We start from the raw sequence: 27,738 nt of genomic DNA, 5'->3' as shown, positions 1-27,738 counted from the left end.
CCCTTCCATCTAAGACCATTGGTTTAAGCAGATCTGGATTGTCTGGAACGGGAGGGAGTCATTGAGAAGGTGTCGGGCCCCACGCCGTGGGTGTCCCCCTTGGTGATAGCACCCAAGCCGAAGCAGCCGGGGGGCCATCCGGCTGTGCATGGACATGAGGCTGCCGAACAAGCCTTTCTGCCGGGAGAGGCACATCACCCCGACCATTGATGAGATCGTAACCGACTTGAATGGGGCACAATGGTTCTCGAAAGTAGACTTGAACTCTGAATACCATCAACTGATGTTGGTGGAAGAAAGCAGGTACATTACGACGTTCTCCGCACTTGTGGGGTTACGCCATTTCAAAAGACTGAGTTTTAGGTTGTCCTTGGGAGCAGAGGTTTTCCAAGAGGCCCTGAGGGAAGCACTTTCCGGCCTAGTGAGAGTCATCAATGTAAGCGATGATATACTGATCTTCTCGAAGTCGCTGGAGGAACACCATGTGAGGTTGAGAGCCACTCTTTGGAGGCTAGTAGAACAAGGCCTGACTCTGCATCAAACGAAGTGCGACTTCTATGCCACTGAGGTCGAATTCTTCGGGTATCGGTTCTCAGCCAGAGGGCTGCAGGTGTATCCAGCCAAAGTGGAGGCCAATATAACGGCGGCCATCCCTCAAATGCCATCCGAAGTGCGGAGCTTCCTGGGGATGGCCAACTACTGTGGCCGATTCATTCCGTGATTAGCGACTATCTCGGACCCCTTATGGCAACTCACCCGAAAATACACTACCGGGCAGTGGACGGACAAGGAGGCCCAAGCCTTTGCCGATGTGAAGAAAGCACTACTAAAAGGGGCAACGGTAGCTTACTTTCTGCCGGGAGTGGCCACGGAACTGATAGTGGATGCTAGCCCAGTGGGGCTGGGAGCCATGCTCCTACAGAGGTCAGACCAGTACCTATTGCCTATGCCAGTCGAGCACTCACAGCGGTGGAAAACCGATATGCGCAAATTGAGAGGGAAGCCCTGGCCATCCGGCGGGCATGTCAACACTTTCACATTTACCTATGTGGACACAGTTGCACAGTGGTGACAGACCACAAGCCACTGGGACCCCTTTTTGCAGGAACGGCCCGTAACGGACCACCGCAAACTGAGAAGTGGGCTGTCCAGATCCAGCAGTATCGGTTTAAGGATGTATATCATCCAGTAGTGAGCAACCCAGCTATCTTTCACAACACCCTCTGGCTCCCAGTGGTGTCCAAGGGCCGATGTGGACGAAGGTGCTGAAATCGTTGTGAGGCAACTGCTGGAAGAAGCCCGCCCCCAGGCGTTGCTGCTCGAGGACATCCGGAAGGCGTCGTTAGAAGATGAATGCCTACAGGCTGTAGCCTGCAAGCTATAAGATCACCAGTGGAAGTGGTTCCTCAGCGGGAATGACCGACGGTCGGCCGAGGAAAATGAATATTGTGAGAGCATGTGGAAGTGTCGAGGAGAGCTGAGTGCGGCAGGGAATAGAGTAATCCTGAGGGGCTCACGGATAGTCATAACTGCAACTCTCCGAGACTGCACAATCGAATTGGCGCACCAGGGGCATAAGGGAATCGAGAAGACCAAAACCCGTCTGCGAACCAAGGTATGGTTCCCAGGTGTGGATTGGCTAGTAGAAGACAAAGTCATGAGGTGCCATGCATGCCTCATAATGGGGGCTGATCCCCCGGAAGTGCCTATCATCAGAGAGGACCCCATCATGTCACCGTGGGAGCGAGTGAGTTTGGACTTTGGCAGTTTCCCTGATGGCCGGCAAATGGCTGTGTTGGTTGACAGCCATTCAATGTTCCTGGTAGTGGAGCTGGTGTCCTCGACGGCTTTTGAATGCCTTCAGCCGGCACTGGAGAAAACCTTTGCCCTGCTGGGGCTGCCGATGGAACTCAGAGCAGACAATGGGCCGCCGTTCCAAGAGCAAGAATTTCACAAGTTTCTCGAACAGCATGTCATCCGACACAGGAATATAACACCTCAGTGGCTGCAGGCCAATGGAGATGTGGAGCGGTTTATGCAGACATTAAACAAGACTTTAAGGATTGGGGTAGCTCAGTGGTCAATTTGGAAACCTGTCTACATCAGTTTCTGAGAGCATACCGCCAAACACCTCATTGTACGACCAAATGTGCTCCTCGTGATCTCCTGTTAAAGAGAGCTGTGCAGGATGGAATACCCAGCAGTGACGTATAGACCCCGGCAGTTCTAGATGTGGAGCGGTCTCAGGCCCACCTCCAAAGCAACAATGATCGGGCCAGCACGAAAAGAGGAGCTAGACCGGCTGACATGCATATTGGAGACTACATGGTGGGAAAAGATCGATATCCGGGGTCGAAGTTCCACACGCTATTTGAGCCTAATCCATGGAGGGTGGTGCGGCTCCAAGGGACCCTAGTAGTGGTCGAGAGAGGGCACCAACGCATAACCCTCAACATGTCCTGGTTCAAGAAGATCCCCAGGCAGAGTGAGGTGGCAACGGAACCTGAAGTGGAAGTGTGGGGAGAGGAAGAAGCAGAAGTGTCGGGGAATGGGAGCCAGACAGTGGGGGTGACCCCGGGAAAGACCCGACGGAGGGGCCGACCAAAGTTGGTCTGCCCCCAGTAGCACCAGCAACCAACACGGGCCCGAGAGTGAAGAAGGTAGGAGCCAACACCCTCGCTATGAGTTCCGCAACAACCCAGTGCCCAGCACCAGACTGCGGGACTTTGTGCGCTAAGGCCTCTCGGAGAAAAGCTGACCCCGTGCCGCGCTGGATGATAGGTACCGAGTTGTCCTCCGGAAGTTGATATACTGACTTGGCATGTTATTGTTCGGACATTATCTTTTCAAGTTCAGAGGTTGGATGGGATGTTGTGAGCCACCCGGCCGCTACAATACATTGTTTACACTCAACTCCCTGGGCCGGGTGCAGACTGGTGAGTATTTAATAAAGGGTGAAGTCAGTTCACATGGCTGACAGCACGAACGGAGCACTGGAGTAGACGTCCTTTATTGCAGCTCCGCTGTTAGCAGTTAGGCCTCCTCGGAACCCCCCTCCCCAGCCCCCCTGTACTCCGTAGAGACCTGACCGTGAGCACACAAGGTTATACCTGTTGCTTCCCCGCTCCTGTTTACCCCTTACCTACCTCTGGGGTAGTACACCTGCATAAATTAATAATCTCATTCTGAAAGCAGGTATCCATAACATTTGGTGACAAGTGCTTGCATATCATGGGAATCCCTGGCATTTGATTGTGATACATGGGCATTTGAGATAGATTCTGTCCAAGTAGTTCTGTAGTGCATGTATGAAAAATGTATGCTTGTGTTTTGGGTCCATTGTGTCCTACTAATTGAGAAGATAGTATTTTAGGGGGAATATTTTCAAAAACAGTCTAGTGTTTTTAAGCATTTATTCTGTTTACCCAAATGAACAGCTGAAGTTTGTGTATGAATGTCTGAAGTTTTAGACAATGTTAAGCTAATGTTTGGGGCAAAATGGTCTTTCCATATTATATTTAATTATGGTAAGTAAGTAATAATTCATGTTGAGTTAACAATAGAATTCTTATTTGAGTTCCATAGTGCAGGAGGGTTCTTGCTGCCATAAATTAATGTTCATAGCTCATGTTGAGTTATTTTATCATGCTCTGTTTAATGTATTAATATGTCTGTTGTATTAACCTGTAACCTGTAAACTGCAAACCTGCACACCTCCTCCACTGAGGCTACTGACTGAGATTACCAACCTGTGTAACATTTCATTTTATGACCAGGTCTCCTCTATTTGACTAGAACTCTTCTGGGAAGCGGTATAATAAGAAAAGTAAAAAAGGTCGAAGATAGAAATGGGGAAAGAAACTCCTCATAATGGATACAGCCAATATCTGGCTGTATTTTCAGAATATTCGAACTTCCTGTGAAATGAATGCCATGTGTTCCTATCTTTCGGCAACACTGTACTAAAAAAATGCCCTTTATGGCACTAATCTTTTTTTACCAGGATTTCTCTCTGGTTAACCCACTCGCCGCTCCAGCCCCCATCCCCCCACACACACACACACAACCCCTTACGGGTACTGTACTTGTTTGCATGCCATGAATGAAAAGGAATTTTTTATGAGCACCTTTTTAGAACTGCATGTATAATCTAACTTTTGTAGTCAAGTTCTTTGAAAAACTTCCCACAAACTGCGCTATGTATTTGCTTAAATGGTTAGATCAGTCTTGCGTACTCTCTGATTTTCGATATGGTATTTACGTCTTACCATTTAAAAATGTTTACCAAATACCACCGCCTATAGTTTCGTCAAAAGGAAGGAAAGGGATGAAAAAGCATATGCAAGTAAGCTTAACACTGACTTGCTGAACGACGCACTGATATGAGAAACCATTGTCTTGCTGATAAGCAAAAGTCAACACACAAATGTGAACTCAAGTAATATAAAATCTTCACTAAAATGCAAACACGTATAAAAACGTGAGCCAATGAAAGAACTTGAGCATCGATCTTTGTAAAAGCCCCTTACCCTGTGTCAAGCTACTGATGTGTAGGACAGTTCAAAGAAAAGCCTTTTTCAAAAGTTGGAAATCTGCTCATTTTAGTATTTGCACCCACAATTTGAGTGCATTTATTATTTTTGGGGAAGTCGCAAAAATCACCATCGATGAGAAATCCGGCAAAGGCACACGTGCCCATAAGTGCCTCTGGTGCCCTACTCTAAGGGCCAGATGTACAACGGAAAATTACATGCGCAAACCGGTTTGCGACCCGTTTGCACATGCAAAAGTCCTGTGGGCACTATTTTGTGACTCGCAAATTATTTGCGACTCACAAACTAGTCATACTGACATGGCATTTAGCGACTCGCAGTTGAGTGCAATTTGCAAGTCGTCAAATGCCCTGGTCGTACATCTGGCCCCTACTCCTTAAACTGTGCTTACTGTGTAAGGGCCGGATGTGCGACCATGACAATTTGCGGCTCGCAAATTGCGCTCGATTGCGAGTCGCAAAATGCTATGTACAACAGTGTCAGAGACACTGTTTGTGATTCCCAATGGGTTCCCAAATTGCATACCTCATCAATATTCATGGGGCATTCGCAATTTGCGACCTCATTGGGAATGTCTGGCCCTCCCAGGGATGGTGGCCTGCTGGGCTCAACAGACCTCCATGCTTGGGACTGCTTTTAAATAAAGCAGTTTTTTTTTAAAATGCAGCCCATTTTCCTTAAAGGAAAACGGGATGCGTTAAAAAAAAATCTGTAACGTTTTCGTTTCATTTTTTAAGGGCAGGTAGTGGTCCCTGAGACCCCTGCCTGCCCTGAAAAAATATGTTGCCCTGCATTTGCAAAGGGGACACAAAACACTCATACATGGGGTAGAGAGTCGCTATTAGGAAGGGACGCCCTTGAAATGCCCCTTCCTAATAGCGAGTCGCAATTATTATTTAGTGAATCACAAAAAAATTGCGACTCGCTAAATCTGAATTGTACATGGCCCTATTTGTTTTTGCATGCGCAAACGGGTCACTAACCCGTTTGCACATTTAATTTAGGGTCGTACATCTGGCCCTAAGTGTCCCTTGAAGGTAAAATATCTCCTCCGGGTGTTTGCAAGATCCTGGAATAAATTTCCACAAATAAAATTAAAATGTTCATTTAAAAATATTATTTATAGAGAAAACAGTCAACTTGGTATTTATAAAATACATATCAATCAATAAGCATTTGTAGAGACCAGCACTGTCACCGCAGGGTATTAGGGCACTGGGGTGCGAGGTCTCTGTTGAAAAGCCAGGTCTTGAGAAAATGGCGAAAAAGACGGAAGAAAGGAGTAAAACAGAGTGTGGGAAAATGAGTAAGCAGAAAAGTCAAAACAGAGGGCAGGAAAAGGCACAGAATAGATGCCTTTAACTGTCAGAACAAAAAACAATTGAACAAATAGGCATTGCTGTATTACCAAAAGAAACGTTATTCATTTTTCTTTGTTCTGCACCAGCAATCTATTTGTTCTGGCAGAGAAAAGCGTTTTCACACTTACGCATGAAATGTGAGGGTACTGGGAAACTCTTTCATCCAATAGCATTCTTCTTTCAACATTTTAGAGAGTGTGTTAAAATTCGCAAATTGGCTGGAAACATGCTTTGCGGTGGTGTGGGAATCTAAATCTAAAACCTCATGCACATTTGCTACTTTGCCAATAACAAACCCTTGCCCCTCCCCTGTGCACATGTCACACTTACTACTAAGAAAATCCTATAACAATATTGACCTTTCCTTGGCAGGGATATACATATATATATCAATATATATATATAAAAAATATATGTATGTATGTATATATGTGAAATCAATCCCCAAGCCTCCTTCATTTAAATTTGCTCCGTTTTACTTCTTGGCTTCAAAATTGAAGAAGGAACACATCTATCTGGTCTGGTTTCCCATGTTTCTTATTCCTTCATTTTAATTCAAAGTGCTCCGTGCTGAGTACAACAGGCCAAGGTTTTTCAGCAAAAGCATTGTACTGGGCCATCGAGTTACAGAGTAAAAAGTGTTTATTTAAATGGAAACTTCCCTATTTTTACCACAACACCCAATTAAAATCAAAACATTAAACCTTGTCATAATTATTTTTATAATCATTTTCTTTTTTGCATTTTCATAATATATCACGTACTGGCGGTTGCCAGTAGGTAGTTATAGTTAGGACCTAGTTTCCATAGGAAAAGCGTTTATTGATTTGGCAACATCTTTGGCGTTGTTTTGCAAATCTTCATGAAATTTTCAGAACTAATGGGGCAATCAGGTCAGCTACTGTGTTGAATCTTTTGGGGTGATTCGACAAGCGGGGGCCGAGAAAAAAGGCGTCCCAATACGCGTTTTCTCCATGATAATTTCCATAGGAAACTTTAGACATGGCTACAACCCACACTGCTAAACGGACTTATACCAAATGGCAATAAGGTAGCTCTTGGTTCAGAAAGTACTCTTTTTGTTAAATGGTCTAAATCCGTTCAGTAGTTCCTGAGAAATGTAAATATATCTCAGATACACAACTGGGGACGCTGAGAATCCATGAACCATCCCACTCTTGTGCCTGCAAACTGGCTGCCAGCACTTCAAACCAGGAAGTGTTTGCAGCAATCTTGTGACTCGGTTGAATCGAGTCACAAGACAAAACAAGAAAAGGCTCAGGGTAGAAACAGCCTAACCCTCTAGGCCTGCTCAGGGGGTCCCATAGGGACCCCTAGGGTCAAAAATAGAGTGTTTTTCAAAATGTTTGGCGGGATTTTCAGTGGTAACACAAATCCGGCCCCAAAAAAAAAAACAAAGCGCGGGCTCCTGCATTTTGTTTCCTTTAAGCCCCTGGGTAGGTCAGGCCCCGGGGTTAATAATAAAATGAGATGGGGTGGCCCGCATGAGTCCCCGCAGCCCCGGAGACCACCACCTCACTGGGGCTTATACATTTATTGCGGGGCTATGAGGCCCCATGCAGCCCTGGGGACCGCCCCGCCCTGGGGCTATATTGTCAAAAAAAGCATGGGGGGGGGGCTTCTGCCACCCATGCAGCCCCAGGGACAGTCACATCCCGGGGCTATGGATGTGAACTATTTGAAGACCACAGGGCCTCCCTGCAGCCTTGGGACCGCCACCTCCCTGGGGCAATGAAGATTATAATGCGTGTGTGGACTCCTGCCCCCCACGCATCCCAGGGGACCACCACCTCCCTGGGGCTATTAAGATTATTATGTGCGCAGTGGCTTCTGCCCCGCACAAAGTCCCGGGGGACCACCACCGCCCTGGGGCTACATTCTACATTGGAGGGGGCTGTGTGACCCGTCTCTCCTGTAGCCGTAAATATCCCTGGGGACCGTCGCCCCCCAGGCCCGGCTCCAGCAGTGTCCCAGAGTGCCACTGCTCCCTCCATCCCATACTAAACAGTGTGCTTGCTTTGAACAAGGAAGAGCACTTTGCTCTCACTTGTTCAAAACGAGCACTTTGCTTTTTACCCCCAGGGAGCTGCATGTTAGCAGCTCCCTTGGGGTAAAAAGCAATGCCAGCTCCCACAGCAGGCAGGAGCCAACCTGGACTGTGGGGGCTTCATGCTCCCCGTGGTTCCAAAGGAGATGGCCATGCTCCAGGGGATGGGATCCCCAGGGCCAAAAATGGCCTGGGAGGGGGGCAGCTTCCCCCTCTCTTTTTTAAAAAATGAAAAGGAACGGGCGGGCCATGGGAGATGGGGTCTTCGGGACTGAAATCGGCCTGTGGAGGTAGGCCAAGTGGCTTCCCTTCTTTGAAACAAACTTTTAAAGTAAAAGGAATGGCCTGGCCCCAGGGCATGGAGTCCCTGGGCTGAAAATGGCACAGGATGCCATTTGAGATGTCATCAGTGATGTCATCAGTGATGTCACTGACCATGTCATGAGTGGTGTAATATGTGACGTCATCAGCAGTGCATTGCGGGGGCGCAAGTTATAGTTAGCTCAACTAACTATAACAGCCAAATTTCTCTGGTTTCGTATGAGTAAAATGTCCAACTAACTATAAGGTCCCTGAAACCTGTGTGACTTTTTTCAGTGAATTTCAAAGGTTTTTTAAATTCTAATGTCTAACTTTGCCTACAGAGGTAGGACATGTGCAGAAAGAGGAAGAAAGGTGCAGAAAGAAGCAAGAGATGTGCAGAAAGAACCAACAGAGGTACAGAAAGAGGCCTTGTTGCATAGCCATCCTGTGCCCTGGGCACCCCGCCAACATTTGGCTGACTGGTACTGCTGGTAACTGACTCTGTCTGACCCTGGGCTCTGCTTAACCAGGCCCGGAGCCAGTGCTATGCTAAAAGACACTTAGAATACAGTGAAAACACTTATATACACTAGGGTAAGCTAGGGTTGGGGTACCCCTGTGATTGGCATGACCTCCCCTGTAAGGCCCTAGTACATAATAGGGCAGGGGGACTAAAACTACCTCTAAGGCCCTAACATATAATTGGGCATGACAGTTTAGAGGGCATCCAGCCTTTTCTGCACTTGCAAGTGTGCACTGCTGAGCCTGATGTCAGTTTAAAAGTAGCCCTGTGTGTGCAGAAGAGGCACGATACATGCAGAAGGAGACAAGAGAGGTGCGGAATGAGGGAAGAAGAGTGCAGATAGAGGCAATAGGGATACAGAAAGAGGCAAGAGGGGTGCAGAAAGTAGCAAGAGAGGTGCAGAAGGAAGCTAGAGAAGTATAGAAAGAAGCAACAGAGGTACAGAAACAGGAAAGAGGGGTGCAGAAAGAGGCAAGAGAAGTGCAGAAAGAAGCATCAGAGGTGCAAAAAAGAGGCAAGTGAAGTTCAGATAGAGGCAGCAGAGGTGCAGAAACAGACATAAGAGGTGCAGAAAGATGGAACCTGAGTGCAGAAAGAGACAGGAGAGGTACAGAAAGAGAGAGGAGGGGTGCAGAAAGAGGCAATGGCGTGCCGAAAGAAGCAAGTGAGGTGTAGAAGAAAGCAACAGTGGTGCTGAAAGAGGCAAGACAGATGCAGAAACAGGCATGGGAGGTGCAGAAAGGCATGTGAGGTTCAGAAAGAGGAAATAGAGGTGAGAAAAGAGGCAAGAGAAGCACAAAGAAGCAACAATGGTACAGAAGGAGGCAAGAGAACTGTATAAAGAGGTAAGAGAGTTACAGAAACAGGCAAGAAAGGTGAATAAAGAAGAAAGTGGGGTGCAGAATGAAGCAAGAGGGGTGCAGAAAGCAGAAAGAGAGGTACAGCAAGAAGCAACAAAGTTGCAGAAACACATAGGAGAGGTGCAGAAACAGGCAAACAGGTTCAGAAAGAGAGAACAGAGGTGCAGAAAGAGGCAAGAGAGGTAAAAAAGAGGCAAGAGAAGCAAAAAGAAGCAACAACGGTGCAGAAGGAGGTAAGAGAACTGTATAAAGAGGTAAGATAATTACAGAAACAGGCAAGGGAGGTGAAGAAAGAAGAAAGTGGGGTGCAGAATGAGGCAAGAGTGGTGCAGAAAGCAGAAAGAGGGGTACAGAAAGAAGCAACAAAGTTGCAGAAACACATAAGAGAGGTGCAGAAACAGGCAAACAGGTGCAGAAAGAGAGAACAGAGGTGCAGAAAGAGGCGAGAGAGGTACAGAAAGAGGAAGGAGGCGTGCAGAAAGAGGCAAGAGGGGTGCAGAAAGAAGCAAGCAAGGTGCAGAAAAAGGCAACAGTGGTGCAGAAAAAGGCAGGACAGGTGTAGAAACGGGCAAAAGAAGTGCAGAAAGAGGCAAGAGAAGTGATGAGAGAGACAAGAGAGTTGCAGAAAGAAACACGAGAGGTGCCTAAAAAAAGCAAGAGACGTGCAGAAAGAGGCAACTGAGGTACAGAAAAAGGCAGAAGAAATATAGAAAGAGGCAAAAGATGTGCAGAAAGAGGCAAGTGAGGTGCAGAAACAGGTAAGAGGAGTGCAGAAAGAAGCAACAGAGGTGCTGTTGTATGTTGATTTAGATTCCAAATGAATTTTCCAGATTCATACCCTTATATAGGTACAATTCGCATTGCCCTTATATAGGCATAGAAAACCAATCCTTATTTAGGCATAGCCCATGCTACCCAAATACAGGCATGGCTACTTCCATCTGTTCATCTACGTCACAACAATTTCTTAGAAAACCAGACTCTTAAGCAGAAGGGACTTCCCTTAGCCTGGATATTGATTTCTCCAAGAAACTCATTATTATGCATGAACTTCTATTCCTTAGGGGTTCATCCATGATGTTCATATGCCCTACTTTTACGTCAATACTGGCATTCCTAAACACCTTCAAGGTATAAATATACCTTCATTTCCTATAGCAAAGATCGGTGTGGTTCGGTGGAGTTCGACTACCTACTTGCACGACACAGCTTGCTACAGCAAGTGCTGAAGGAAGCCAACTCTCCAGCCTGCCCCTTGACCAGAAGTGTCATTCTCCTGCCGAGAATCCAGCTGCAGTGTTTCTGACTCCCCTTGTGGGGTTTTGGGCTATTGAGTCCTGTGAAAGAGATACCAACCTCTCTCATTCTAAAGGTATGGAGCTGACAGCAATACTTGGCAAAACTAAACCTATGCTAAAGATAACACCTACTTCTTCCCTGGTACTAGACCTAGGTTAGGTACAGTGGGGTAAGCGTATTTAGAAGCACCAGTTAAGTATTTTAGCCTGTGTTATTTATCTATGTATTTTAATATATGTCATAGCAACAGACAATGCTATTACAGTATTATTTTATATTACTGTTTACGCTGTATGCATTTTACTCTACATTCTGTCTAACGATTGTAGCAGTTCATATCTCTTGCATGAGAAATAAGAATGTTCAATAAACCCCTTTTTATTGAAATGCCCATCTCTATAGTTTTATGCAACTCTGTAGAAAGGAAGCATGCACGATTGACTGAGTGAACTAGTTATCTATTTTTTCCATGACTCTGAAGATATGTTTCGATTCAAGGGGAAACAAATTTGTCATGTTTATGCGGTTGTCAGAAATTAATCCCTTCTTGTTTATTCAAGAAAGTTTCTAGTGACCTCTGAGTTAGCTGGCACACACAATTAAGTTTAATATACTCGATAGAGACATACTGACCTCAGTCCCATGTCAAATCTATAGTGTATATTATTCCAATGCGCAGAGCCTATTGGGAATATAGGAACTACACTACATGGCGCCCAACGGTTTGGTAAGGCACCAATTTAATGCTAGATACAAAAGTAACTCAGTTGTGCTTTTCTCAGAGACCCCCTTTTCCCATAATACTCCAATAGATGTCTGGAGAGGGTAAAAGGGATAATATCCGTCATAGCTGAGTAGGACGAAGAATCCTATGTATTAGTTTTTGGTTTGTTCAACGTTGAAGGATACAGTGTTCCAAAATATTGTGCACCTTATCTTTAGGCCCTTGGAGCTTGCTCTGCAAACTTTCAGTCAACAAAATGGCCGACGAAGATAATCCCGAGGCCAGTGGAGCTACAGGCGACAACACTGTACTAGCTTTTAATCAAACAGATTTTAATGAAACCAACGAGGATGCTATAGCTATAGCTATTCCTTTAAATTTAAGGAAAGCCATCACTATAAAACTTATAAAACATGGCCTAACATCAAGAGGTGGTAGGGCAGCTTTTGTGGTAGAGGCACATGAATCTCCAGACAGAGGTATTCTATTCATGGATAGTCTTCCCAGAAGCAAATCCAGTAACACATATGTTTCACTTCTACAAAGAAGATGATCTACCAGAGGAATACATTACTTTCGAGGATATAGAAATTCCACTCACATACCATGAGCATGAGCTCTGGTTTAAAGGCGACCTAAAACATGTAAATCACGTTACCAGGCTCGGTCCACTAGGTAGACCAGGAGCAACATGGCCGATTTTAGCCTGATATATACCACATCTTGACATTGAAGAGATGTCAGATGCGGAGGACTAACTCAACTCAAAGAGTTAATCAAAATCTATAGACAATTGGTTCAATATGTCATGCATTCTTTTACAGTCCAACCAGAAGTAGTTTTTCCACAACAAAACTCTCACAAGGGGAGTACACTAAAAATTACACAACAGACTTTACACTCAGTCATAGGTAAACTACCTACAAAACGTGAACAAATTACATCCTGGATAGCTCCAAAATTGCATCAGTATTTCCTAATACTAGCCCTCATGAAAAACACAGGATCTTAACAATCTGTTTACCAATGGGGATTAGACCACATCTGGAGGACTGCATAACTTGGGGTACAGTCTTTGCTGCTATCTACACTAAAACACATGGTGGTCCGTCCATAGCGGTAATACCAGATTCAAAACAAATACGGGGCAGTGCTTGCTTTAAATTTGGGTATAAAGCTACTGAAAGATTTCAAACAGGTCTCAGCAATAATATTAGCAAATATTAAAGGAGAAGCAGCATCGGTGGCGATCTACCATATGTTAAGGGAATTTGATATAACAAAACATCCACAAGAACTAGCCAGAATAATTGAAAAATCCTAAGAAGAATTAGGCAGAGACAGTTTAAGTGGGAAACCAGTTAAAGCACAACTGTCTGAAAGTCCTGAAAAAGTATTTACTAAAAACACTCCTATATTTCCTAAAAAGAAGTGGGAGAATAGCAAACACAATTCTAAAGAGAAGCGTTCTCATTGCAGAGGTGGGTCTCCTCAAAAGGAGCCCTCTCAAAGGAGGTGTAACCTCAAGAATAGGGATAATTTGAGAAAACCTGATAGATATCAATACACTGATACACGTTCCTCTCATACCTTTCAGACTTCATCACAGAAATTTGAAAGAAGAGGACAGTCAGAAAACAAGGAAAAAAGTATGAAGTGCAAAGACGATCAACACGTTCAGAAAAACAAGAAACCTCAATTCACCAAAAAGAAGGTAGCAGGTCTAAAAATCAGACATACCGAGGACCTTGAGGACACAAATCAAGAACGGAGAATGGGCTCAGACAATGTTGGACAGCGCAGCAGGAGTCACAATAGCTCGCCAGTACCTGAAGGGTCTTCTGGAGACAGTGCACTTGAATGAATTCATTGAAGTTGAAACTGTAGATACAAGGGTTAGTTCTCCACATAGGTTATATGAAATAACACTCCGGATGGAGGGAGACATACCAAGAAAGGTGAAAGCACTCTTTTGGGAGCGACTTTCTAAGGGTTATGACATTCTTCTAACTGAAAAAGTCTGGCCACCAACAGGGAGTGCCCATATGGCGAGGACATCGTAATGCCAGCCTTCACTAATCATATTCCAATTCATTTAAAATATACTTATGCCAGTAAATGGGCAGTAGCCCAAGCTCCTGCATTGTACAAAAATCATATAGGATGGGATGAGGATTCTCCTCACCATAAAATCCAGTAAAAAAATCAACCAACTGCACAAAGGCAGTACCTAGTTAAGCAAGAAGCTAAAAAACATGTCAGGGAGATCTTAGATCAACTTGAATACCAAGGGGTGATTGAAACATGCCCCTCATCAATGAACAATCCTTTGTTTCATGTCTCCAAACCAGACATATTGTCTAGTATTGGATTACAAACATCTAAACTCTTGTTGCAAAACAATTAATGAATAACATTGAGCGTAAAAATAAAACCACATTAGATATTTCTAACGGTTTCCTTTGTCAAAACATTGCACCAGTAAGTATGTATTTGACCGCTTTCTCAATTATGGGGACACAGCATCACTTCTGTCGTCTCCCTCAAGGATTCAAGAATAGTCCTGGGTTATTCTCAGCAAGGGTAACAGAGTTACTACAAACTTATGATGATGAAGCATTGTCATATGTAGATGACATCTATCTAACGGATGATGACTTGGATAGGCACTTGAATAGGGTAAATACCATTATACTTGGATTCGCCTCTGAGGGTTATAAATTCAATTAAAAAAAATCTAGAATTGCCCATCTCAACATCCTTTTCCTAGGATATGAATTATCAAGTAAAGGCAAAATCCTGGCAGCAAACTTTTTAGAAAAATGTGCGCTGCTCCAACCTCCAGAAGCACTGAAAAACTTACAGTTGATTCTAGGTTTCTGAATTTCGGAAGAACTTACATTCTAAATTACGCAGAAATGGTTAAATCTCTCTACAAATTAATCAAACCTGATTTTAAAACAGTAAATTGGACACAAAAATACACAGAAATTTTGCATTCACTCCAAACAGACATGTTAGCAACTAAACATTTGCAAACACTGGTAAATGTACGCAACTTAGTGATCCGGATCATTCCAGGACAATGCGGATTCCATACTTAACTTTTAACAAAGGTGAAAAAGTACCAATAGCTTACAAATCACACTTGTACACACAAGCAGAAATGAAGTTCACTTCTACAGAAAAAAATCTGACAGCTGTTCAAACTGCTGTAGCAAAAGAAAGAGCCCTAGCACAGGGGAAACGCATTATGGTCGTAACTCCTGTACCTGCGTTAGAGGCAGTGACAAAAGCAAGCATCCCAAATGCAAAACCTTTACATCCGAGATGGATACAATGGGTTAGTTCTCTTACTGCAACAGAGGTTGAATACATTTTGTATCCTTATTTGAAAACACAAGCATTTCTACAATACGTACAAGAATGTCCTCTGCCTACTGAAATTCTGCCTCTTGATCAGTATGAATTTATAATTTATACTAACGTATCAGGCTATAGTGCTGCGAGCGCGATCGTTAATGGTCCGCTGCGTGATGGCAAGTTTAGACCAATGGTCGCTAAGACTCAATCCTTAGGAGATTGTACAGCTCAGCGAGCTGAACTACAAGCATTCAAGATGGCACTTGATAATACGGATCATGAATTCCCCACACTCATAGTGTGCAAATTGTTTTATTGTGTTCAATCTTACAATGAAAACTTGTAAAACTGGCTTCAAAACAGTTTCAAAGATGCAAAAGGTGGCACAATTAACCATAAAACACTTTGGGAACAAGTAGTTCAGTTACGAGAAGGACTACAAAACACTCATGTGATACATACGCTGAGTCATCAACTTGATGGCGTTCATGTTGAAGGGAATTCATTGGCTGATGAAGCCACAAAGGAAGCTGTGTAAACGGCTTCCATAGCTGCAATCACTCATTCGAAAATTAAAATAGACAGCAACATAATGCTAGCTGTCAATGCTTCAAGCAAAGACAGTGGTAAAACTTTACCGAAAGGGTTTCCACTCAAATACTGGTATATAACTGATGCAAACAATGCTCTGTTTGCTAGAATGCCTGGAGTGGGGGATAGGGTAATTCCAAACAAGGAACATAGATTAGGACTAATCCTAGAAGCACATGAAAGGCTCACCTCTGCACATGCAGGTGTTTCCACCACGGTATCACTATTAAAACAGAGATACAGGTGACCGCGCATGAGGAAACAGACCAGAAACTATGTTTTGGAATGTGAGATATGCCAAAAGATGAAAGTCTCTACTGTGAAACGTCCTGCGCATATGCCCCTGTTAATTTCAGATAAACCATTAGCTTGCGTTTACCTGGATCACTGCGGTCCCTTACAGAGGGATGATAACTATAAATATATCATGGTCGCAGTAGATTCGAGCTCAAGGTTCATTTGGATGTGGCCTCAGCGCTCGGCTGATGCTCGAACTGTTATAAAAGATTTGTGAGTCTTTATCGGCACATACTCAGTCTGCACGCTACATTCTAACCAGGGTCCTGATGTTAGCTCTCGAGCTTACAAGGAGGCCATTGCCAATTTGGGATTTGCATTGTGATACTCTAGTCCATTCCATCCTGAGGAAAATTTGGTTGTGGAGAGAAAAAAACGGGACATAAAGCAATCTATAACAGCTAGAGTATTAGGTTTGGGTGACGGTGGGTGGGTCAAACATCTAATAAGTGTCCAACGTATTCTTAACAACTTGCCTATAAGTTCTATAAGTTCTCTAGGGAGTGTCACTCCATATGAGGTTCTTTTTGGGACAAGCATGCTGGTCGCGGACCTTGATTGTCAGACATCAGTGGTGGACCAAAAAGAGTTTGATATCAAAGATCGTTTGGCTGTTTTACAGGACTTAAATGAACTAAGAACGAAACATAGCAACGTGATCATGAAGCCAACTGCAACTGAAGAAAAAAAAAACATCGCAGCAAGGCCTGTCTAGATCCCGAAGCTTGGGGATGTAGTCAGAGAAAAGATCATGGGCAAGAGGGAATTTGGGCCTTCTTATAGACAACCAGTACCTGTCCTAGCAATCCAAAGATCAAGAACAGTTTTACGGCCGCCCCTTGCTGGTAAAAAAGGGAACAGGTTCATATCCATCGACCTGATACAACCACACTATGTGGCCGATACTAAGCAGTAGGCCAAGTGGACTCCGACCAAGTAGCAGATGCCCAGCTCTAGCTACAATCCAAAAGGGTCAAACTGAGAGACTCATCACCTTTGAGAAATTTGCAGTGCGAAAAGAAGACTATGCAACAAAGCTATGGAACTTGTACCTCTTGAGACCCAAATAACTGTTCGTCAAGAAACACCTGTCTACAACGAAGTAGCACCTGTCTACAATGAAGTAACAAGTGATCAAGTGGTTCCAGTGATTTCAACGAATCCTGATGCAATCCCAACAATTGACAGAACTGTCTCTGGCTATTTCATTAACTTTGATACGTTTTCTGAGGATCCCAGCGGACCTGAAACAACGCCAGCAAAAACAAGCAACAAAGCTTTTTCATCCATTGGAAAAGACTTATCTGGTTTCACCATGGATTGAACTTTGGATTGTGTTGGGAAAATGTTTTCTTCTACTTTGGTTAACTCTGGTAATAACTGTGGGTATGCTGATAAATGGAAGATATGTCAAAATGGACACAGCAAGTAAGAACGTCAACTTACTCCTGAAACCACACAAATCATCCCATCGTGAACAAAGAGACTTGTCATCAGTGAACATCACAGCCGTTCCTATACCAGGTGGTATAGCTTGGGACAAAACAGAATATTACATTTTTGGCCCCTCGGTGCTGTTGAAGATTCCGCACTTATTCAAGATTTCATTAAGTGACTTTGTTTCATTTAGTACCTTTTCTGATGATTGGGACTTCGAGACTGTTAATAATATGATGTCAGACTTAGAAATGTCTTCAGTATTCAAAATCCTGAATATTTAGAAGGTTCATCAGAATATGAACAAATGTATTGGTATAATCATTATGGTCATTATTTCTTGCACAAATCTGCAAATCCTAGAAACATATTAATGTATAACCAATGGAATCATTGTCAGACGCCACCAAAGGGTAGCTCAAAAACATTTGCTATGAAATTCCCCTACTTGTAAGGGTTCAATGTATCAAATGCTGAATCATTTTACTTTAAAAATGTAAAAAAAAATCAGGAATGAAAAGTATGTTGACCAATACTAAACAGATTTATTCGGCAGCTTTTTATGCCCAACTATCTAAACTAGGTTTCGACTTTTGGAAAGACAACATTGAGGCAAGGGCTGTCTGGGGTACAACAGATTGGCAAGTACATTGTGTAGAAGCTTTATTCAGAGCTTGCATCATCCCAGAGCAAATTATGTTGTTGAATGACACTGTCCAACAGACGTCTTACCTTGGGTTAGCCAAGATCAAGGACATGAACAATCCATCCATACCTACACCTACACCTGAAAGTAATAACACTTCAGAGGGGCAGTTTGACATACATACTATTATGCATCACAACAGAACAGATCCAGATTCGAATTGATGGTTGATCTGGCCCAGAGACACAAACAACTGTCAAGATAGATTCCTGAACAAAACGCAGGGTTTTACATTCAAAAAGCCAGACCCAAGATACGGTCAGAGGCAGCATCCAGGAATAGTAGCAACATACAGTGTAGGGAAACTCTGGCTTGATTGGCTACAAAGATCTACACTTAAGGATGTACAGCAACACTTATCTGTACTTAAAGATGGCGCAGGTGTATTTAAGACCATATTTTCTGGACAGTTAGCACCTTTTCAAGCAGTCCTAGGAATATTTCCAAACTTTGTGCACTCTGTGTTTGGCGGACTGCCCCTCCTTTTAAAACTCATTGCAGGGATGCTACTTTTGTTCCTTCTGCTACAATATTGCAAGCCAAATCGCCAGTACCACTCCAAGCACCATAGAAAGATCTCTAATGGAGATGAAGTGTCATGAACTCATCGTTCAAATTTTGAGATTAACTCGTCTACGAGAATTAAATACCACATGGTTTCTGTTATTCAGACCAATCTGGCAAGATTGCATCTTACCTGTTCTACGCTGCCTGCTATGCGGAGAAGAATGTGTGCTAGACATCTGTCTAACACTCCCATCAGTCATGCCAACGGATGTTGATACTTTGCTGGACCCAGTAATGGCCCATGCGCAGTGTTGTCCACAGCGGCTACCAATTCTGATGACGGCATTCATTGAGATCTCACAGACGCAAAATGCTGATGCTGAAGTACAAGAGGAAATTACAGGCACACAGGTACCATCCAGTTTGAACATTGCTAATGCGACCAATGCTGACGGCGATACTTCACATTTATGTGCGGTTAATCTTCTAAATGAGGTAATCCAACTATCACCTACATTGATAGATGAGTTTTTTTACAGACATAGAAGATTTCATGTTTTCTCCAAGCACTAACACTGACTTTTGAATTTGGCACACAGGGTTCTGAGAGACTATGGATTTGACCTTCATTTTTTACAAAACAAAGAACTTTTTCCTATGATTAATTTTTTTTTTCCAAATTTGTATTTTCCATTTTTGGCACAAGTAATCTGCTTAAAGTATAACTATTCATAGAGAACAAGAATTATTTTGAAAACTTCCAGAGACAATATTTGACCTTGTCCACATGCAAACAGTTTTTTATGTAATCTGACATGAAATGGATTCGGCCTATTTTCTTCTGTATTTACAAGCCATTTCATAAATGCATATTTTGGTGATTCATTCATTTAGCATTCAAATGTACATATATGGTTAGAATGAAACATTGCCTTAATGCGTACAGCACCAATGCATCTTTTATGTGTACAACCAGTTCTAATGCATTTTTTATGTATTTGGGACGTTTTTTCACATTTTGTTTGTAGATATGTTTTAGATATGTTAAACATGTTTAGAATTTAGTAACGTGGTACATAAGAAAGTGGAGTGGGTGTTGTATGTCGATTTCAATTCCGAATTAATCTTCCCGATTCATGTCCTTATATAGGTACAATTCACATTGCCCTTATATAGGCATAGAAAACCAATCCTTATTTAGGCGTAGCCCATGCTACCAAAATACAGGCATGGCTACTTCCATCCATTCATCTACGTCACAACGATTTCTTGGAAAAACAGATTCTTAAGCAGAAGGAACTTCCCCTAGTCTGGATATTGATTTCTCCAAGAAACTCATTATTATGCTTGAACTTCTATTCCTCAGAGGTTCATCCATGACGTTCATATCCCCGACTTTTACGTCAATACTGGCATTCCTAAACACCTTCAAGGTATAAATATACCTTCACTTGCTATAGCAAAGCAGGGTGTGGTTCGGTCTAGTTCAACTACCTACTTGCACGACGCAGCTTGCTACAGCAAGTGTAGAAGGAAGCCAACTCTCCAGCTGACGCACTGACCAGAAGCTGTCATCCTGCCGAGAATCCAGCTCCAGTGTTTCTGACTCCACTTGTGGGGTGTTGGGAAATCGAGTCCCGTGAAAGAGATACCAACCTCTCTCATTCTAAAGGTATGGATCTGATTAGAACCTAGAGAAACCTTTTGCAATTCTTGGCAAAACTAAATCTATGCTAAAGACACCACCTACTTCTTCCCTGGTACTAGACCTAGGTTAGGTACATTGGGGTAGGCGTATTTAGAAGCACCAGTTGAGTATTTTAGCCTGTGTTATTTATGTATCTATTTTTATACATTTCATAGTAACAGACAATGCTATTACAGTATTATTTTATATTACTGTTTACGCTGTACGCATTTTACTTCGTATTCTGTCTAACGATTGTAGCAGTTCATATCTCTTGCATGAGAAATAAGACTGTTCAATAAACCCCTTTTTATCGAAACACCCGTTTCTGTATTTCTATGCAACTTTGTAGAAACGAAGCATGCACAATTGACTGAGTGAACTAGTTATCTATTGTTTCCACGACTCTGAAGATATGTTTCAATTCTAGGGGAAACAAAGTTGTCATGTTTATGCGGTTGTTAGAAACGAATCCCTTCTTGTTTTTTTTAGAATGTTTCTAGTGACCTCTGAGTTAGCTGGCACACACAATTAAGTTTAATATACATAATAGAGACATACTGAACTCAGTCCTATGTCAAATCTATAGTGTATATTATTCCAATACGCAGAGCTTATTGGGAATATAGGAACTACCCTACAGTGCAGAAGGACGCGAGAGAACTGCAGAAACAGGCAAGAGAGTTGCAGAAACAGGCAATAGAGGTGCAGACAGAGGCAAGAGAGGTTCATAAATAAGGAAGAAGGGTGCAGAAAGAGGCAAGATGGATGCATAAAGAAGCAAGAGAGGTACAGAAAGAGGTAAGAAGGGTGCAGAAAGAGGCAAAAGAAGTGCAATCAGAAGTAACAGAGGCAAGAAAAGTGCAGAACGAGTCAACAGATTTGCTGAAGCAGACAGGAGAGATGCAGAAAGAGGCAAGAGAGGTACAGAAAGAGGCAAGAAGGGTACAGAAAGAGGCAAGAGAGGTGCAGAAAGAGCAACAGTGGTGCAGAAGGAGGCAAGACAGGTACAGAAACAGGCAAAAGAAGTGCATAAAGAAGCAAGATAAGTGCTGAAAGAAGTAACAGAGGCGCAGGAAGAAGCAAGAGATGTGATGAAAGAGACAACAGAGTTGCAGAAAGAAACGAGAGGTGCAGAAAAAAGCAAGAGAAGTGCAGAAAGCTGCAAGTGAGGTGCAGAAAGAGTCAAGAGAAGTGCAGAAGCAGACAAGAGGTGCAGAAAGAGGCAAGTAGGGTGCAGACATAGGCAAGAGAAGTGCAGAAAGAGGTATGAAAGGTGCAGAAACAGTGCTGTGTCTGCACCAGACATGAGCTGTGTGTCTGTACCAGATATGAATGTTGTGTCTGCGCCAGGTGTGAACTCTGTGTCTGTCCCTTTTGAGAACTGTGTCTGAGCCAGATGTGAGCTCTGTGTCTGCAACACGCGTGTAGCATTGAACCGCAGGCTGTATAGATTAAAATTATTTCTATGGAATCTTGTAATTGGTTCTAAAATAGTAATACCTTTCATGTGCAGCGCCAAGAACACGCAGAATGTATTCAGGAATCACTATTCTTAAGATGGTCACGTTATTAAATTGATGACATTGGAACATCTTCACAGCCTTAAACCCTGTGATCCTCCACAAACTATTTCATACACCTTTTCTCAGTTCTCTAAACCAATGAAGCACTTAGAAGTGAGAAGGCTACTAGTATGAAGCCCCCCAGCTGAAAATCATGCTTGGTGACTTGTTGGGTGTGCACCTGACTCTTTGATTCGATATCATCTTTGATCGGCTCTAATGGTAAATGTGTACATTCAAGGATTGTCAGGAGTAGTAAATGCTATTTAAATGAATTTACATAGATGTGCACTAAACATCCTATTTACTAGAACAGGTTCATTTCACCACTGGAGCACCGGGTGCACAGCAAGTCCAAGTCACGATTTTGAGACTTGCGTCCGGGCTGTTTTTGACATTAATATAACAGTTTTGCACATATATTTGAACATAGCGCAGACTGCATTGTCTCTTATTACTTCAATAAAAGACGCTAAGAGGTTAGGTGTGCTATTTTTCCCCACATTAAATGATGTACCCATTATCTACTTCGTACAGATAACAGTCAAAGTTGGCCCCACCAAAGACTGAACCCTGCTACTTGCAGGCTGCACATATCCGCTGCCGTCGCCCACCCACTGAGCTATCTTGTACCTCGGCTGCACAGCTGCCCTCGTGGGTTGTGAAGGTAGTCTGTAGTGACAGGGGCACCCTGGAGGAGTGTTGTGCCACATCCCTCCCCTCTTCCTGGTTCTCTCTGCCCCCGAAAGCTTCACATGACTCATTGTTGGGATTTCGGGCCACAGAGAAGAAAAGGTTTTGTTTCAAACAGCCGAGTCTCCCCAGTCTCACCCCTGAGTCGCCCTTCTTTCGGCACTCCATTCCCTAAGCACATGTGCCTATGGGGGCAATGTGTTCCAAATCTTGAACCGGGGTTGTATCCCCTAAGGATGATTCAAAGTTTCTGCCCCGTGAGCTTCCTGGCCAGGTATAAGATATCTCTTGGAGTCGATGTTCCTGAAACAAAAACCAGTGTGTAAGCCGGGGGTCAAAGGTGACGGTGTCTGCAAGTTGGCCTGTTGGGTCCAATGGCCTTCGATGACCCAGTGGGACTTTCAATGGCCCCGTGACATGCATAGACCTGTGCGTAAACAGCAGTTCATATATTTCAGTCTCTGTTTCATCTCTTTGGGTTCGTGCACCTGCTGCAGAGAGTTGAGTGCAACTAGGTCTGTTTTACCTGCATGAAATGCCAGTGGGTTGAGGCACCTGCTGCATGGAGATGTGCATGAGTAGGTCCGGTGTTCCTGCATGAAATGCCGGTGGGTTGATGAGCCTGCTGCAGAGAGTTGTTTGTAACTTGCTACTCACAAGTCTGTGTACCTTTATGGTATCTGAGGCAGGTGCACCCCCTGTACTGAGATGGGGTGTTCTGACAGCTGCACTCTATAAATCTCAAATACTATCTCTGCATATATATTACTCATTACCCCCGGGACCTGGCCCATCCGGGGGCTTTTTTTTTGCCAGATTTGAACACCTAATGCAAATCCGACTGAAAATATATAGAAATAGCTTTTTTAGGGCCTGGGTTCCCTGTGGGACCCCCTGAGCAGACTAGGGGATCAGGGGTTTTCTACCCTGCCACCTTTTCTTGTTTTTTATCTTTTTGTTTACTGTTTTCTTGTGACTCGGTTCTACCGAGTCATGAGATGGCTGCCAACACTTCCTGGTTTGGAGTGCTGACACAGCCAATCAAAATGAAGCTTGTGCTAGCGAGGGTTCACGAATACTCCTCGGCCCTCAGATATATTTATTTTTTCAATTTCTCAAGAACTACGGAACGGATTTACACCATTTACAAGAAAGAGCTCTTTCTGAACCAAGAGCTTCCATTTTGCCAAGTTTGGTGTAATTCCGTTCAGCAGTTAGGACTGCAGCCATGTCTAAAGTTGCCAGGGAAATTAACATGGGAAAACGCGTTTTGGCACCCCCTTTTTTCTCGGTCCCCATTTGACGAATCACCCCAAAACTTTCAAGACAGGAGGTGACGTGAGTGAACCATTAGTTTAGAAACTTTTGCAAAGATTCGTCAAACTGCGCCAAAGATATTGGGAAAAGAACGAAAGCTTTTTGAATAGAAACTAGGTCCTAACTATATATATATACACACACACTACTAGCGGACACTTGTAGGTAGTTATAGTTAGGACCACGTTTCCGTTTGACAAGTGCCCTGGTGAGTCTAGCCGCGTGTGGAAAGTTTCAGAGTGATCCATTAAGAGGGGGCAGAGAAAAATTAAGGGTCAAACATAGTGTGTTTTCCATGGTGATTCCCATAGGGGCTTTGAACATGACTACAGCTCAAACCTCTGGATGGAATTATACCAAATTTAGCTGAAAGGTAGTTTTTGGTTCACAGATCACGCTCCCAGCTATTTGGTGTAAATCCGTTAGTTTTCTTTCTGGAGAATGAAGGAAATCCAAATGTGTATATCTATGACCGCAAGTGGTTTATGAGTATTGACAAGCTTGTGCATAGATATGTGGAGCACTGATTGGCTGCACACTTCAATTAGGTAGTGTTGGCAGCCATCTTGGAAAAAAAAATCCAAAAAAAGGCAAAGGGGGCAGGGTACGCATACCCTAGCCTTGTTGCCTCGGTCCTGTGGTCCCAGAGAGACCCTGGCAGGGCAAAAAAGCTCTGTTTTTAAAATTTACAGTGACATTTCCGAATATTGCTGTGAATTTAAAAATAAGCATGGTCTCCTGTGCTTGTTTTTAATGTCGACCCTGGGTGGGCCAGGTACCGGGGTATGTACAGCTCATAAAAAACTGAAGGGTGGAACATGGGGCCCACATATAAAAGGGATTATATATGCCCCAGAGACCACCACCTCCCCGGGGCTCATGCTAATATTAAGTGGGGGAGTGCATGGACCTCTCTGTCCCTGAGAACCACCACCTTGCCAGGGCTGTAAATAAAAAAGTAGATGGGGCTGCACAGACCTGTAACATTTGATAGTGAGTGTGTGAGTGCATGAGGGTCTCAGTGGGTGTGGGAGTGAGTGCGTGAGTGTCTCAATGGGTATGTGAGTGGGTCTGAAAGTGGCTGCATAGATGTTTCACCGGGTGGGTGAGTGGGTGCCTTAGTGGGTCCTTGAGTGGGTGTGTCAGTCCCTGAGTGGGGGTCTGAGTGGGTGCAAGAGTATCTGCGCAAATGTCCGGGAGGGTGTGTGAGTGGGTGTGACAGTTTCTGAACGGGTTTGTGAGTGACTCTTTGAGTGTGTGAGTCAGTCTGTGAGTATGTGTATGAGTGTCTGAGTGGGTCTGTGAGTGGGTGTGTGAGTCTCTGAGTGGGTCAGTGAGTTGGTGCATACATATCTGTGTAGGTCTGTGAGTGGCTACGAGAGAGTATGAGTGGTTCCGTGAGTGAGTGTATGATTGTCTGAGTGGGTCTATGAGTGGGTGCATAAGTGTCTTAATGGGTTTGTGAGTGGGTGCATGAATGCCTCAGTGGGTCTAATATTGTGTGTGAAAGTGTCTAAGTAGATCTGTGAGTGGGTCTGTGAGTGGGTGTGTGAGTGTCTGAGTGGGTCTGTAAGTGGGTGTATCAGTGTCTGAGTGGATCTGCCAGTGGGTGTGTGAGTGGGTATCTAAGTGTCTGTGTGGATGTATCAGTAGCTGTGTCAGTGACTGTGCCACAATGGAACCGCACCAGCATTTTTATCCCACAAGTGTCCACAGTTTGCACACAATATCTACTAAATTAGAGTTATTTCTACTGGTTAATTACTAAGGGATTAAATACCAATTGCCAAGTTAATTACTAAGTGGTTAATTATTGGTTATTTACTAATTGCTCCTTGGGTAAATGTCCAGTACTTATTCTACACTACAGTTGGGCCATGGAGGACAAGGAAATGTCACTGGTGTCCTTGTGTGCATTTTAGTAATGTGATTGTTCTTGATGTATCTTCATTCATACATATGTGATAAAGTGAATCTTCCTATAGAGAAGATGACAAGACTACAAAGAGGTAACCATCCACCAAACAATGGTCAGTCTTCGCAACTATATGACTTAAGGGCTTCTTTGTTTGGTGGAGATGCCCTCATATTTCTCGGCATCGAGAACTCCTCACCAAAATTGGTGGGAATCGCGCTGGGCGGCTGTTTATTAGACTGCCCATAATCCTGGCAAAAACGCAGGAAGACCTTTTGATACTATTAAGGTGGCAGGGCCAAATGGGAAAGCATCCATGTGAGTTACACATGAATAGAACACATTACAATGCACACATTTAAAAAACATGCCTTTACAACGTGGTTTTTATATCGCAACATCCATTACAACGCATGATTTTACAAGGCATGCCATCACAACACATTTTTAGAAACCACATTTACAACCCATTCCATTACAATGCACACCATTCCAATGCATATCATTACAATGCATAATACTTTTAGGGCTACAGTAAAGTAAGTGTAGGGGAAAAAAATACTATTCCCACTCTAGTGAGTGGAACAGTAGGGTAAGTGTTGGATAATGTGGGGGTAAACATTACTATTCCCACCCAAGTAAGTGCAATAGTAGGGTAAGTGTTGGGTGGTTGGGGAAAAATTACTATTCCCACTCCAGTGAGTGGAACAGTAGGGTAAGTGTTGGATAGTGTAGTGGTAAAAGTTAATATTCTCACTCCAGTGAGTGCAACAGTAGGTTATGTGTTGGATAGTGTAGGGACAACAATTACTGTTCCCCATTACTTACCTTATAATGCGTTGTAATGGCATGCGTTGTAGTAACATGTGTTGCAAGTACATGTGTTGTAGTGACATGCGTTGTAATAGCTGCGTTGTAATGGTATGCGATGTAAAGGCAGTTGCGTTGTAATGACTGCATCGTTAATGTAGTGCAGTGTAATGACTGCATTGTAATGGTTCTTTCCCCTTACACATTTGCATATTCCCAGCTATTTAAAGGGAGAACCATGGTCTCCGCTCTGACCAGGATAGACAACAAAGAACCCACTTGTCACTGTCACTCCAATAGATCAATGCTTTCACCTCCACAAAGGATTTCAGATCATTTTTCAATATGGAATTTCTGAGAAATCACACTTGCTTTGCCTTCCCACGTTAGGATCATTTGTCCTTTACAGAAGTAGAGCTTCAAAGGGGGAACCTGCTCTGTTTATACTTGTTGTGCCTCTCGTTGAGGTTTAATTTCTGTGGAATGAGCATCAGTCCCAGATTGGCCCCAGGGACCCCAACCCCTGGGACATCATCACAACTTCTTAGGGGAGTGGGGCCACGCGGCCACCCTCTCCAGGCCAATTTTAGCCCCCATCTCCGGCTGCAAATCAGTGGGGGAGGTGGGCTATGCAGCACCCCTTCATAGGCCAATTTCAGCCCCGGGAACCCCACCCCGAGCTCCAGTCACGTCTCATTGGGTGCCCTGGTCCCTCCCAAGGCACCCAGTCTGCATGTTAGTGACCATGGGGGGAATGTCAAGGTCCCCGGTTCCAGCCGTCCACCTGCCTCTGGCGGGAGCCGGCATTGCTCTTGCTCGGAGGGAGCTGCAGCAAGTGCACCTTCCTGTATGTGAGAGTAATCATTTCATCTCTTTCCCTGCTCCCATAGTCTGCGGGCAGGGAAAAGGATGGAAACTCCACTTCCAGCAAGAGGGAAGGGTTTGACATCTCCCGGCAGCTGGAAGTGGAGGGTTTGCTTTTGCTTGGCGGCACCTGTGAAATCTCCTGCGAATAAAAGCAAACGGCTATATCCTGGAAGTAGACACCAGGACATAGCAGGAGCCTGAGCTGTGGGGTGGCAGACTCAAGGGCCATACATGACCCCAGTAGAGGGGCCGCAATGCCCCCTCCTTTGAATTTATAGAGTTTGCTCCAGGG

The 27,738-nt window shown here is 43.9% G+C and overlaps 1 protein-coding gene across 5 annotated transcripts in view; it reads left to right on the top strand.

Annotated features, from left to right (window-relative positions):
* LOC147679997 (CD5 antigen-like) overlaps nt 1-27,738 on the top strand; it is a 768,709-nt gene that overhangs the window by 405,903 nt on the left and 335,068 nt on the right. For 2 of the 5 annotated variants that reach the window (XM_086943539.1, XM_086943538.1), the window contains exon 1: nt 18,635-19,087. The exons of the other annotated variants lie outside the window; for them this stretch is intronic. In XM_086943539.1, the coding sequence (XP_086799665.1) occupies nt 18,668-19,087 (420 nt within the window). In that variant the 5' untranslated portion in view covers nt 18,635-18,667. Of the gene's footprint in view, nt 1-18,634; nt 19,088-27,738 lie in introns of those variants that run through there. 5 annotated transcript variants of the gene reach the window in all.

Source organism: Lissotriton vulgaris, chromosome 11 (assembly GCF_964263255.1).
Source record: "Lissotriton vulgaris chromosome 11, aLisVul1.2, whole genome shotgun sequence".
Taxonomy (NCBI): Eukaryota; Metazoa; Chordata; class Amphibia; order Caudata; family Salamandridae; genus Lissotriton; species Lissotriton vulgaris.
Note: the sequence above shows the minus strand (reverse complement) of the source record. Positions and strands in the feature narration are given on the sequence as shown.